Here is a 14,696-nt window from a genome sequence, read left to right on the forward strand (position 1 = left end):
TGGGATTTTCCTGACAGATAAAACCCCATTTCTTTTCTCCGGATGTGCGCATCCGATCATGGCGCACCTCTAGGAAACCATTTTTGAGCCTCTGGAAAAAGGTTTTCCCCCACACTCCCTTCACTCTAACACGATAAGGCTATCCGTAAGGTCTCCCAGGGACAAAGGAGTCCTCGGTCATCCTGGAGCCTATACATAAGGCACATTTAAGGCACAAACCAGTGTTTGAGACCAGGCCGGAACCTGTGTGTGTGTCAGAAAGAGGGAGGGAGGGAGAGACCCGGTGCTTTTGTCTTTCGAGTAGCTACTGATTGAGTCAAGTGCCTTGGCGCCCTTCCTCTCCAACATTCCCCAGCTCCAGACGGCACTTGGCCTCAGTTAAGACTCCAAAGTCCTGGGAGTGACTGACTGACCGACTGAATGGGAAACCTGAACCGGGTCTCTGGCTCCTTCACAGCCTCCCACTCTCTCCGGTGACTGTCCTCCCGGAGGCGCTCCTGCCATCACGCGTCTCCTAGTTGTCTCAGCTGCAAAGCAGTCCAATGAAACGGCTCCCACTAGAGCACTACCTGCTAAAGGCTTCTCGGTCCTACCAGCACCACCCCAAGCGGGAAGAGCCGGCGTCTTTAATAAAGGGATTGCAAAGACCGGATTCAAGGGAACCAAAGGAATGACTCATGCAGACAAGGGGGTGGCTCACAGCCTTCTCCTCCATCTCCAGTCTCCCCATGTCACCAAGGCCGGCGAGGGTGGCCCCTTTCCTCAGCAAAGAGCGGGATGGCTCCATTTGTGCACTGCGTTCACGGACACACCCCATTTGATGATGTGTTTGTGCAAGAGAGCTGGCCCCAAGAGGCCTCGGACTCTCTCCCTGTGGTTTTGCCCGGTCTGGGGACATGGAAGAAAGGAGCCATGAAGTGCCGAAAAATTTTCACAGAACGCACGCGACCAAAATCCTGGACACGGCCTCAACGTCCGCGGAAAGATGAATCAATTCGACACGCCTGCTCTACCGGCACGTGAGGGTCACCGCCCTCTTTTGGCATTCAGGCTAAGCTGAGAGATTTGGGAAGAAAAACACCATGGTAATTACAGGCGCTTTATAAGTAAGTTGAGCCAAAAGCTGCTTTCACAATCGACGAATGAGCTCTCCAAGTCAAAATCATCTCCATTAGCCAAAAAAGGTTATCTAATTTTGCCTACACCAGTGTCAAAGTTCACCCCCACCCCCCCACCCCCCACGCAAAAGGAACAGCCTAGTTCAGCTATCAGATTTTTGACATAATACTCTCTTTTATGTGGCCGAGGCTCCAGGGTCCTGACACTTCATGGGAATTCCTTCTTAAACTGGCACTGAGGCCTTTCATTTCCAGCATCCGTTTCTGAGCACAAAGTCAAGAGCTGTGTGGAAAGGGCCAAGTGGGGGGGGGGGGGGGGCGTTACTCAGGTCTCACCCAGTGAAAAACTGCTTGTTCTCTGAATGTTTGCAAGACATCTCCTTCACCAGGGTAATCAAAGAAAGGAAAGAGGAAACCCTGCTTTCACGATGAAGAGTAGAATTAATGTATTTATGAGTAACATATTTATTATTTATGGTTTATGATTACGCCAACAGTGTCACAGTGTTCAAAACTGAAGTTTGGAAGCCGACGTCTGCCACTGCTTGACATCGGCAGGCTAACCAGATATTACTGCCTGGACTAGTGGACCGCTGCATCTGGGGAAACAAATCCACTGAGGTCTGGGCTTAACCCTGGGACAGAAAACGAGCACACATCTGTGAATTCTTGGGTATCCTTCGGCCCTTCTGTGTCTTCTCCACGCCCTGGGATCCTCCCCAAGGGACGACTATTTTGTTCCCTTTACTTGCCCACATTGGGAGCGAAGGGCAGAGGCTTTTCTCAAAACAGCAGGAGGACGTGGAACCCCCTTACTATGGCCATTTGAGCTCCCAAGCTGATGTCTCAGGTCTCTAGATACAGACTCAGTTCTGGAAGAACAGCGTCCCAGAGAGAACACCCTGCTGTTTGGAGGTCTGGAGAAGGGGACAACAAGCAAAGGCAGGTAGGGGCCAAAATAAAATCCTCAAGGTACTAAGGGAGAGACTGGAAGTCTACCGGCCTTTCCCGGCTCCCGCCTCATTCAGAAGAACAGGGTTTTCTACCCTGGCTACCCCTGGAGCCTTCAAAACCTGGATCTGGTTCCATGGCAGCAGGTGAGTATGCTGACCCATTCTCACACTTCTGCCCTCAAATGCAAAAACCCCTCCTTTCTCATCGGCCAAATACTATTGGAGTTAATTCTTTTTGACCTCCTCAGGCCCCCACGGGCTACCTGTGCCTGATAATTACACGGCGTTTTAAAGGGATGAACCACAGCAGCCCGTGGCCCTACCCGACACCAGCCAGGCCCAGGAAAATCTAGAGCAGAAGGGAAGGAGGGAAGGGAGAGGAGAGAAGCAGGGGCAGGGGCATGTTAGCAGCCCCTCTCCCCGCACAACTCTGACGGCCTATGCTCTCTGGCCAACGTGAGGGGCTGTGAGACTGCAGACAGCAGCCCTGATCCGGCTTCCACACACAGCTGAAGAGACACAGTTGGCATCTCCCAGTCTGGAACTCTCTCCACCACAGCACAGAGAGAGGAATCACTCACGGGGAGCTCCAGATGTACCTCGGCAGACCAAGCAGGGATCTGCTCATGAGGTATGATGGCAAAAGCTAATGACACCAAATCCTGCATCTGACATGGAACGAAAGGCCCAGGTGTGGGCTTAATCCCTCGTAAGTGCAGGTTCCAGTGACAGTGTCGACAAAAGAGAGAGAGAGACCAGAGGTAAAGCTAAAGGCCCTGCAGCTAATACTAAAAATAAAATACAAAAGGTAAGCACATTCCTTATACGAAATCTTTCACAAGCTAGGGGAAAACACTTATGGGGAATCTTCTACATTATACAATAAAAAGGCAATTTCCATTTCTTATCTGTATGAAAGAGGAAAGAAAATTTTAAACTACAAAAGTTACTTTTAATCATTAAAAAAAAAATAAAAATAAAAGTAGGTTGGGGGATTAGGTGGTATCTCTTTGGGTGAGCTGCAAAGTAGCCAAACCTGACTATAAAAGGTAAGACTGTGGAAACTAAGGTCACGTACTCCAGCCCCAGGCCTCAGGCCCACCCTCTGTGTTGGGGCAGAAGGGAGGGTACAGCAGAAGTGTCAGGGCAGGTGGGGAGGAGGGGGCTGGGCGCAGGTGCGGAGAGGCAAGCCAGCAAGGTTGTCCGCGACGCCTGATGTCGGGGACGGGGATTCCCTTCTGCCACAGGAACAGGGCAGGGAAAGCACGTGGCCACAGAGCCACCGACCCGAGCAAGGTGTTGCTCCGTCTTTCCCTGTGACTTCATTCCGTGGGACGACCCAAGCTTCCGGGGATTTCCCAAGTACAACGATAGGCCTTGGGTTGAAGAAGGAGGAGGACGAGGAGGAAGGGGAAGATGGGAGAGGAGGAGGAAGGGGAGGGGGTTGACGTAGAAGAAGAAGATGAAAACAAATAGAAGCCACCATCTGGGGGATTGGGATCCCAGAGCTTCGGGTACCCTCCGAGCTCCACGGGCCAACAGGAGACTTTGGCCGTTTGGAGGGAGGCGTCAGATCTCTTCAGTGTGGTTGCCAGCGGGAAGCCTCAGTGAGCTAATAAATACTATTTACAAACGGGGAGGAGAAGCTGGGGAGGCAGACCTATGGGTATGTGGGGAAGTCCTACAAGCAACAAGACGGGGCAGGTTTGCCTGGAGTAGAGGAGCCTGATTCCTTCAGGCATTGCACTTGCGGCCTGAGAAGGGGGGTGGGGTGGGGGTGGGGGCATCCTCGCTCCGGCGCGGGGAGGACGATCTGCCAGGGCTCGGTCGGGGCAGAGTGGCAGGGGTGCTCACTGAAGGCCCCGGCACCTCTGAGGCTCTTGGGGGTGGACGCTCCGGCAGCCGAGGCTGAGGAAGGCAGGACATCAGTCAGTGCTTTGCCAGATCCCAACAGGCATCCTGGTATTTCTGTGGCTAGAGTGTGCGGTCTCAAAAGAACAAGCGTCATCTCTTCTTCACGCCCCACAGTGAGAAAGAGGCAGTCTCTTTTTGGCACTCTTGGTGGAAACAAGTCTGCTCGTCCCAGCCCTGGACCTAAAATAATTTCCTATGGCAGCAAGCAAGAGGGAGGGAGGGATGCCGGGCTCCGTTCTTCAAGGGGGAGGGAGAGGGAGGCGCTCTCTCACCGCAGGTGGAAATCCCAAGCTGTCCTCCCATCCAAAGCCACGACCGCTCGCCCGTGTCTTCATCCAGATCAAAAGCAAAAAGGAAAAGCTCCTGACAAGGGGGGTTGGGAGACGTAAAAGGAGAGCGAAGAGAAAGAGGGAGGTGGAGACGGCCTCTTCAGAAGGTGGCGTTCACTCTTCTGTCGAGTTCTACAACTTTTAGTGTCTCGTTCCCCTCCAGTTTGGTGCTGACCCTGTGAAGATACCGAAAGGAGAAAAGAGTCTGAGCCACCAACGGACAACTATGATTCTCATGCTTGGGAGGATCATACAGTCATTCCATGACTGACTTTGTGGGCTGGCCCAAGCGTGTTCTTACTCTTTTCCCACCTAATGACAATCCTCTGTTCCCAAACTTTCCAGCTACCAGCCCGTGCACTTGTTCCCATTCTTACCTTTATCACCGCCTAATAGGAGATGTCCCAACCCAAAGGATAAACACGGTGGTGTGATGCTGATTTGTCATAAATTGCTTTAAGGTCATGTATTTATTGGGTGGTGTCCCCTATGCTAGACTCCGGAAAGAAGAGAATTAAAGGATAAAGTCTGACTCCTGGTCTACAATGCTAATAGTTGAGATAAATTCAAGAGAAAAAGCTACCCTGAAATAACACTCAACACATAATAGAAAATAAATGCTATTAAAGTGTAGAAAGTCTCTAGGCATTCAGCGGAGGGCTACGGGGCTTTTGGTATCAGGGAGAGATCCCAGAAGAAGTGAGGTTTCGGTGGGTCCCTGAACAGTTGAGCCAAGAGGGGAGAAGACTTGTGTCATGCATATGCACATGATCAAGCAGCTGAGTCCTCTACAGCTCCCAGTGGCTCCCCCACAAATGTCTCTGGAATGGAAATAATAATAATGCCTCGCCTCTTAAAGTATTTAAAAGGATTTATATATCACATTTGCATAGTACTTAAAATAGTAAGTGCTAGTAAATGTTAAATATGCATGTACAATGTAAACACATGAAAGTCCACATAATTATGAACCTTGCCCCACTGCTTTAGGGTGAAAAAAAGCCGAGGAATTTGAAATAGAATCTTCAAGTGGGAGCATTAGCATTGGAAGAGCACACTTTCTGGGAAGCACAGGGGTCAGGGCAACAAGGTCACCACTCACACCAGGCAGGCCCAGGAGTGTGCACGCAGACCCTCCTTCCTGCACCGTCTGGCATTTTCAGGAGCCCACCCCAGCATAACAACATCTGGCCATCCTGTATGCCTTTGTGTTTCCAAAAAGGCTGTTCTCCACCACTATCGAAAAGAAACAACTCACGGAGAATTGGAGCCCCATACGTTATTTTCAATATGGAATCAGGTATATATGCTCAGTGCCTCTCAAACGATGTCCCTCGATATAAATATATAATTATAATTCATATATGCTTTTACTTACAAATCATAAAACTATATATTGACACACAGCCTGACATATGTGTCTGTAGCTGGAAGGTAGGGGAGGTGTCCTAAGGCTGCATTCGTGTGGCAAGCACGCTGCTAAGGGCGGGCTCTAAGTGTGTTTATGAGGCTTTGAGGGGAGGCAGAAGGAAGTCACCTCTGGGAGCCACCACCTCGGGTTCCCCAGTGATAGAGCAGACACAGGGGCGGCTCATCCTAGGCCGCATCCCCAGTCTCTGCGAAGGGCAGCTATTGACAAGTAGTAAACTCTCCAGAGTCCTGGGTCCTGGAAATAGGTCCCGAAGGAGCCCAGGGGCTGCGCCATGCCTACGCAATGTCTACACCCCACATTCCAGGTTGCTGACTCACAACCCATCATCCGTGCACCTGCGTGTGCTTGACTCACAAGTGCTGCTGTAACTCCAATAGCACGGATTTCTCCAGGCTGCTCTCATTTGACAGAATGAAATGGGGAAGATCCACTTCAGGCCTGGGATCCAACCCTGATGCCCTGAGCAGGGAGGAGCCTCTGTCCCAAGGCCCAAGTTCCCCAGCCGAGGCTGGGCCGGACGGCTCCTCCAGGGGAGAATGTTCCTCATAGATGAGCAGGTTCCTGGATCTCACTGAGGACAGAGCAAAGGAACAGGTGTTAGGGAAAGACTGCAGGGTTTACCACATCCCCTCACTCACTGCCCAGGGCTGGGAGCAGATTCCAATTTGTGGGTTCTTGTTGCCCAGAACTGAGGGTGCCAGCTGGAGCTGGCTTTCCACAAAGGCTTCAGGGTTTCAGAGTTTTGCGCATTGAAAAATTATACCAATTATACAGTGCTGGAAGAACAAAAGGAAAGCAAATAAACATGAAGCAAACTTCCACCCCCACTGCTTTGAAAATAAAACTCCCCTCCTTGCCCACCCATAACCATCTGGGGGAAACAATTCATGAAGAATGGGAGTCAAATACTTGGGGATGTCCAGAGCAGCTAAAATAAGAAACATTTCCAATGAGTCGGTCTTGCACGGAGAGAAGGTACCAGGGCAGAAAGCTGCGTTTTCATTTAGAAACCGGAGAGGAGGCACAAAGCCAGAGTCATAAATCAAATCATGGAGACCGTTTCTTTGTTTTATAGGACGGCTGCCTTGCTAGAGGGCTCTGTAGCAATTCTCTGCAACACAGAAACTCTGCTCCCATTGGCTTCCATTTAAATTTACAGATACATTCCCTTAGGGAAAAAAGAACTTCCCAGGAGGTCACTGAAATTATCTGGTTGAAATGCCAGTGTTTCTGTCATACACCTGGCGGAGATACAACTACCTGGTGACGACCAGAGCCCTTTCAGAACTGCAGAACTGTGCCTCCCCCAAATCCAGCACCTCCAATTCCATCCACATTTGCTCTTATTAGTGTATATGCATGTGTACTGGTGTATATATCATGATCCCCAGAGACCGCTGTTATTTCCTACGTACTTAAAAGGGATCAGTGATCTGGGTGAGGTTACCACACACTCCTCTAACACCCAGGTCTCTAAATTCTCTCAGTCTTGGCCATGATGTTTTGTAAGACAGACTGATTCATTTCTGGGATTCTTACTGTGGTAACATACATTTCCCCTGAATGGAAGGAGAAACACAGGAGTTCCTTTAAAATGTCACGGGAAGCTTACTGCTCCCCCCAGTCTATTCCCCACCCACCCCCACCAAATCCACATCCCACCCCTTTCTCAGAGCGCGAAAAGGAGACCTCAAGAATTTGCCAGGGAACGTGGTCTATAGCAAAAGAGTTTGCAAACTGTGCTCTATCAGGCTCTAGAGAATCCCCAGCGGTGCCTCAGCCCAGCAGGTGAGGGACACGAGGGGAGACCCAGCGGCCCGGGCACCATACCCCCATGTCTCTCTTCCCTCCCTTCAATGGAGAAGCTACACTTCTGCCACTTTTTAAAAGTTAGACTTTCTCATAAGACTCGCTTCAGAAAGGCGAACTTTCAAAAAACCCCAGAGACATGAAACGAGATCCTTCACGAGTTGCTGAGTGCTGTCTTACCGACAGAGGCTGTATAGGGCTCCTGCCTGGAGTGCGGGCTGGGCAGAGCCATCTTGGTGGCAGACGGATAGGGTCCGTAGCCCTGAAAGAAGCTCCCGAATGCAACAGCAAAGCAGAGCACAACCACCTGCAGGGGGAGAGGACGCAGGGCCTGTCAGCTCCAAGGTCCACAGGGCAAACCTTGAGCCCTGCACCACCTGGGAAGTCTGGGGAGACGGACTCCCCTTCATGAGGCCACCGGAATGCACCATCAGCTCACCCGCTGTCACATCGCGGCAAAGCAACTGCGTCTGAGCGAGCCGCGTGGTTCCTCCCACCGCACCTGGACTGGGCAAGCTGGGGGGACACTGGAGATGGGGGTGGGCTGGGGCGCCTAGGGCGCCGTCTCTTTGGGAAGCTCACCATGAGGCACGTGCCGGTCTGCGTGCCCGCCAACTTGCAGGTGCGCGAAACCTTGCCCATCACCAACGTCTGAAGCTTCTGTAGTTGCTGCAGGAGAGTTCTGCAAATGCAACAAATCAAAGCCATGAGGGGAGTCTGGGACAGAAGGGGGTGCTTTCAGGTGACCTCTTCCCCCATGCTCTGGGGAAGCTGCTGAAGCCTCGTGCCCGAATGTGCACCCAGCACCGAGGCAAAGTTTCATTCGGAGGAAGATGCGGACACCGGTGCCTTCCAGAACCAGTGCTGTAGAGCTTCCCAGGGCCGGGGAGGAGCCCGCTTGAACAGCCCATCCGCGTCTTGTGCTGCTCTGAGTCAGAGGTGAATTGCCCCAAGTTACCCCTGACATGCCAGGCCTTGTCTGTCAGCCACTGACAAAAAAATGAGCCAAAAGAACATTTTGCGGGGCGGGTGCTGGTGATACAAGGACAATTATTTACCCATGAGAGAAGAAACAGTGAGGAAGACGTAAGGAAGGAGAAAAGGCAAAGAGAAGAGGAAAATGCCCAACAGAGAACAACTGAAGGAGTGGCCGGGGGTGGTGGCCGCCATGGGAAATGGCAGCGGCATCAGCGAGCAGCGGTCACTTAGCAAATTTGAGGAGAAAGAGGAAAACCAGGAATGGCAGGGAGGCAACGGCCAGAGGCACCTCAAGCCGTGGTTCTTGAAGGCTCATGGCACCTCTAGAGTCAGAAACGAAGCCAAAATACGACGGAGCAAAGAGGCCTGCTCAACTGGACCCACGCTCAGAGCCAGGGATCTCGGAAACCATCCTCCCATACAGACTCTGATCCTTCTGCAGGAGGAGACAGGCGGCAGGAGCAAAAAAAGAGTTCTCTCCCTAAAATTGGACAAGTGTGCACACCCTTAAAAGGGAAGGGTTTGGGATGAGAATACTGTATTCTGGTCTGTGTGACATCAGGTCACAGAAAGAGCAGATGGTGAAATTCTTCATGAATTTTGAACAGTGTGAGCCACAGAAAAGGATCTGACAGCACTGCCTCCTGAATCAGAGCCCCTGGGATGAGTGTGTGCGAGCAGCAGAGATCTTGAAGCCCCTCCTGGCCGCACCCCCTTCCCCAAGCCCAATGCATGTGGCCAAGTGCGAAGATTGTATAAGCAGATGCTTTTTTTTGAGCCTTAGAAATTTTCAAAAAAAAAAAAGAAAATGCAGGCCATGATATCACATCAGAAGGCCAGACAAGTTCACTGGGAAACGTCAGCAAATCTCTCATTTGCAGAATTCTGGGCTCTCCCAGAGAACTTGCTTCCCACCACGGTCTGTCTGTCTCCTGAATAGCTTTCAAGTACTCGAAGGACAAGCCGGGGTTCTAGAGTTTGCAACATTTACCCTGACAAGTGCCAAGGAAACGGGTTCTCCTGGGGTTTAAGCCAAGCAGGGACAGGTTGGCCATGGGATGATATGGCCTTCAGCAGCTAGATGGCTACGAATGGGGGCGGATTTGGGGTGCCTGGGTAGCTCAGCTGGTTAAGTGTCCGGCTTTGGCTCAGGTCATGATCTCTCGGCTCGTGGGTTCGAGCCCCACGTGAAGCTCTGTGCTGACAGCTCAGAGCCTGGAGCCCGCTTCGCATTCTGTGTCTCCCTCTCTCTCTGCCCCTCCCCTGCTCAGGCTCTGTCTCTCTGTCTCTCAAAAACAAATAAACATTAAAAAATAAAAAAAATAATAAAAGTGTTCTGTATGTTACTCAAAGCTTATAAATACTGATAGTATGGTTATTTTAAATCCTACTTAAAGAGAGACTGTCATTTGTGACTGTATGGATGATGAACCTGGAGAACATTACACTAAGTGAAATAAACCAGAGAAAGAAAAATTCCACGTGGTATGACTTATACTTGGAAGCTTAAAAGAGAAAAAAAAATTTTTTTTTAAAGTTGAACTTAGAAACAGTAGAAAACTAGTTGCCAACAGCTGGAGGTTGGGGGAATTGGGGAGAGGCTGGTAAAAGGATACAAACTTTCAGCTCTAAGATGAAGAAGGTCTGAGAATCTAACCTATAACGTGATGACTATTGTCTATAACACTGTATTGGCTCATTGAAATTCATTAAGAGAGTTGAACTTAAATGCACTCAATAAAAAATTAAAAACAAAAAAAAAGGTAAATATGTGAGGTGATGGATGTGTTAATTAACTTGATGTGAGGAATATTCCACAATGCGTGCATATATCTACTCATCATGTACACTTTAACTATCTAACGTTTTTGCCAATTATACCTCAACGAAGCTGAGAAAGAAAGGGGAAAAAAATAAGAATTTACAACTAAATGATCATATGATGCAACAAGTTTTTTTCCTTGTCAAATTTGTTCTCTTATCCCCGCACTCCCTAAGAGCACTCCATTCTTTTATTATTATTATTTTCATTTTTAAACTTATTTATTTTGAGAGACAGAAGGGTTGGGGAGGGGCAGAGATAGAGGGAGACAGAGAATCCCAAGCAGGTTCCACGCTGTCAGCGCAGAGCCCCACGCAGGGCTTGAACTCACAAACTACGAGACTGTGACCTGAACCGAACTCAAGTGTCAGATGCTTAACCGACTGAGCCACCCCGGCGCCCAGAGCACTCTACTCTTACCCACTAGCAAAGCTGCTGTTCCCAAGCTGGGCGCTAAGTGGACTGCTATGCACCAACTTGCTGGGTGAGCATTCATTCTCGCAGAGAATGACAGGTGGCTGGTGGGGGTTTACATTTTATTGGCCACCATCTGTGCTGCCGACCCCAAAGCCCTCACTGGGCTCTCCGTGCTGGATTTTGGGATTCCTGGGGCAGGATATATATAGGTGAGCCCACAAACAAGACCTGTATTTGCCCGGACAGCACAAACCCCTTTCTCTCATATTCTGGCCTCTTCCTGGGGTCCCGGATTAATGTTTCTGTTGCCTACTCAACTATGGAAAGGGGCCTCCTGGCTTCCTGGCTCGCTGCCCAAGAGCCACGTCTTAAAGTGGTGGCTGCCGCTCCGTGGGGGAGGGGGAGGGGGTATTTCAACTCCCATGGGGCCCATCTGCTGCCTGAGCTGGCAGCCGAAGGGGCTCACGTTCAGCTGTGCTCTGTGCCTTTGTCCATCCGGGCTTTAGACAGCAGCACTCTAGATGTCCCCAGACCCATTTCCCAAGTGTCGAGATGATTTTAAAGTGAAACCATTTCCATCTTTTCCCAACCATCCCTATTCACCCACAACCATCCCACACTCCCTTCCTGCCCATTTCCTGCTCTTTGCCCAGTCCTTGGAGCATGAAACACCAAGAAAACCAATGCAGCAAATTACTCGGAATCATTCCTCTCTTCAAATTTCTGGTTGAGATCGCTAGGCCTGGTACCATTTCCCTGGGATGAATGAAGAGCCTCCCAGGAGGCTCTGTTGCGCCCCCTAAAAACAGAGCTCTAACAGATCAGACATACCTAAACGCCAATGGTAGAATGTCTTAGCCTCAAGCTAAGCGGCCCCCAGCTACAGGCAAAGTGCTACAAGTTTGGAAGAAGGGTCATTTAAGTCTGGCTGGGTGAGCAGGCAAGGCTTCAGGTTTTCCAGGTGTATATGGCATTTTCCTTGGCACTCAGCAGCAGATCGTCTCCAAACTCATGATAATTATATTGAGTCCATTGCAAATGAAAATAGTTGTTTGATGGTCCCTGACTTCTAACAGTTTATAATCTAACTCTTTAAGAGGAATAAACATGTAGTTTTGACATAGATTCTTTTTCCTTAGCTTGAAATTTTGGTGGAAAGCAACAGTGATTGATAATGTGCTCTTTGCTGCTGCTTCTCCTATGTGGATTAGTGGAGGTGAACTGAACCAAATGGTAGAAATGATCACACTCGGAAGCCCATCCATCAGCAACTCTGAGTGATTTCACCCAAGGAAAGAGATTTAGCTAGCCCATCCATCCCCAAATCTAAACAGATTTCATGATCCAGTCAAGTCTGGGGAATTCATTTATATTTGACAGAAATACTCATTTTTGTTGTCATAAGGAAAGGAAATTAACAGTGACTGAGCACCCACTGATTGAGTTCTAGGAACTCCACATCCGGAGATACAAAATAATTGTCCGAAAGACATGTAACTTGTTAAGCTGAAGACCTAATATGTAAACTAAAACCTGGTGCTGTAGTTCAGGTACCTTCCAATGCACTGCAACATGGGTACCCTGGTTTATTACCTAACAAAATCTGTAACCAAAATACTTCTTGGTTAAGGAGATTTTTCTCACACCCAGTGACATTAACCTCGTATCAACAACAGCCCAATGAAGAGATAATGTCCACCGTCCACTGTTAGATAAGAAAAGTTTACTATCAGCCGGGGCCAAGCCACAGATGGAAGAGCCACAGGAAAAATCAGTCGGATGGCAATGAGATACATACTAACAAAGTTTCGTGATATTGCTACCAAAGAAACAATAAGGGCAAATCAACATTTCCTGGCACATCTCCACCAGATAGACCAAAGATAAAGTGCCAAGTGATAGATAAAAGGATGAAGGGTGATTTTTGCCCTACATCAGGTGTCTGGAAGTCATGTCTGGGCTTTGTTTAGGAAAACGGAAACTGCAAGACGTGTCCCTCTGTGAGACACCGAAAGAGCTGATGAGATGGCTTTAGGATTGCTCAGCTGGTACGTCTGCGCTCACACAGGGGATTGGCTGAGTTTAGATCTTGGTGCCACTGCTGCATACCTTTAACCAAGTTATTCCAGTCCTGGGTTTAGGCGGCTAATCAGAGTCAATGCCTTTGATGTAATCGGCTACCAAAATGACGAGAGAACCCCCACCTCCTGGAACACTCTGGATTTCTTGAAGCAAATACACCTTTACAGAGTGCTTGCTGTCCCTTTCCGCTGATGACAGATGAAGCCTGCCCTCTTTACAGGGAAGCGTGGTGTCTCCAAACTGAAATATTAGTCTGAGATGATGTGGGATTCTCCCTCATGCCACGGGGACAGATGCCACGGCCCATAGGACGGGGAGCGTGGATGACAGCTGTTAGCCTGCTTCGGCTGAAGAAAAGGCAGCCAGCAGATGAAACGGAAGAAATATTTTAAAGCTAAAGCTCTAAAAACCTAACCACAGGACAGACCCAACAGTGCATTCAAAGCTCAGCATAAACTTTTCCTTTATTACTGTATTTTAAATCATCAGTGACCGGGGCTAATTATGGCTTAATGAATTCTCAGGCTTTGGGGAGCAAGGTCTCAATTTAGAGAACAGAGTACTCTTAGCAAACATTTATCTGGGCCAAGAGATTTTTCACTTGTTAAATTGGGAGTGTCCAACTCTTGATTGAAAATGTGGATTCTGTCCTGTGGTGAGACGTAAAAAGAAACTGAGTGGCTGTCCTCATACAGTTCTTTGCAAGAGAGCAGTCGAAGGCAGCTGCCAGCCTTGCCCAAAATAAAGTATCACCCTGTATCTTGGGAGGCATATCAAGGGAAACTGGGCAAAACATTAAAAAATGGCCAGGAGTGCAAGACATAATCTTATAATAAGGGAAATACATCAATGGCCTCATGTGTTTTCTTTGTATTTCATTTAATTTTGTATTCTACAGTTTCCTTTATTTTTGAGCGACAGGGCAAGAAGGAGAGAGAGTACGGTCACACAGTTATTGCACGTGACGCTCTGAACATTCAGGGACCTAGTTTCTCACTGGCGTGAGAAGCCAGAACCCAGGAAAAACAATCAACTGGTGGCTCCCAAAACCTTCCTGGGCCAGAAGCTCCAAACCAGGACCTCTCGAGAGCAGACATACTTTCCATCGTATCTCATAACACGTCTTACTGAGGAACGGAACCAATTGGGCTACGGTGTGTGCGTGTGTGCACACATACGTGTGTGCATATACACCGCTCTCTGGATAAGCCTATAGAGATACAAGCAGTTTTTTCACATCCTTATAGAACTAACAGCGTAGTATTTTCCCAGTCCCAAATCATGAGCCATGAGTGGGTTGTGAAAACACTTGGGTTGCCACTGCCGCGTTTTTTAAGGAAACAGTCAAACAGAACACACGGTATTAGAGGACATCACACAGAGTAAATACGCATTCCTTTGTGAAGCATTCCTATTAGTTATGCATGTGACGTATTATGTTCCTGTGGGGGGTCTGGGTCGCTACCTACAACGCACAATGGTCACAATTAAAAAGCAAGCCTAAGGGCAGTGATATAGCCACACGTATATAATTCACACACATCTATACTCAGCCATACATAATTATCTTGTGTGTGTGCACAGACGCAAAATAATTATATATGGGGGGATATCAGAGGACTTCATGATGTCCTTCTGAACAAAAGTCTCACCTGAATCCCTCCCTGTCTCACCCCCACCCCAGTCTTTGAGAGCTAATGTCTCTAAATTTCGGAGGATTAGGAGGAAGGTGTCCAAAAGCTAAAACATTTACCTCAAAGTCCTGGGGTGAAGGTGGGAAGGTGGTGTATACAAGGAGACTCATGAAGCACCTCCACGACTTTCACATACTGAAGTGTAACA

General features: G+C 48.9%; 1 protein-coding gene across 6 annotated transcripts in view; it reads right to left on the reverse strand.

Moving 5' to 3' along the window:
• Positions 1-1,234: 1,234 nt before the first annotated feature.
• The window catches only part of CREB3L2 (cAMP responsive element binding protein 3 like 2), a 425,600-nt gene continuing 412,138 nt past the window's right edge, over positions 1,235-14,696 (reverse strand). For 5 of the 6 annotated variants that reach the window (XM_042973220.1, XM_042973216.1, XM_007082638.3 and 2 more), the window contains 4 exons: positions 8,138-8,237; positions 7,736-7,862; positions 6,101-6,317; positions 1,235-4,490 (listed from right to left, as the gene is read on the reverse strand). In XM_042973220.1, coding sequence (XP_042829154.1) covers positions 4,415-4,490; positions 6,101-6,317; positions 7,736-7,862; positions 8,138-8,237 — 520 coding nt within the window. In that variant the 3' untranslated portion in view covers positions 1,235-4,414. Of the gene's footprint in view, positions 4,491-6,081; positions 6,318-7,735; positions 7,863-8,137; positions 8,238-14,696 lie in introns of all 6 variants that reach the window. The other variant, XM_042973212.1, reaches the window with a different exon arrangement.

The sequence above is a fragment of the Panthera tigris genome, chromosome A2, assembly GCF_018350195.1.
Source record: "Panthera tigris isolate Pti1 chromosome A2, P.tigris_Pti1_mat1.1, whole genome shotgun sequence".
NCBI classification, from domain to species: Eukaryota; Metazoa; Chordata; class Mammalia; order Carnivora; family Felidae; genus Panthera; species Panthera tigris.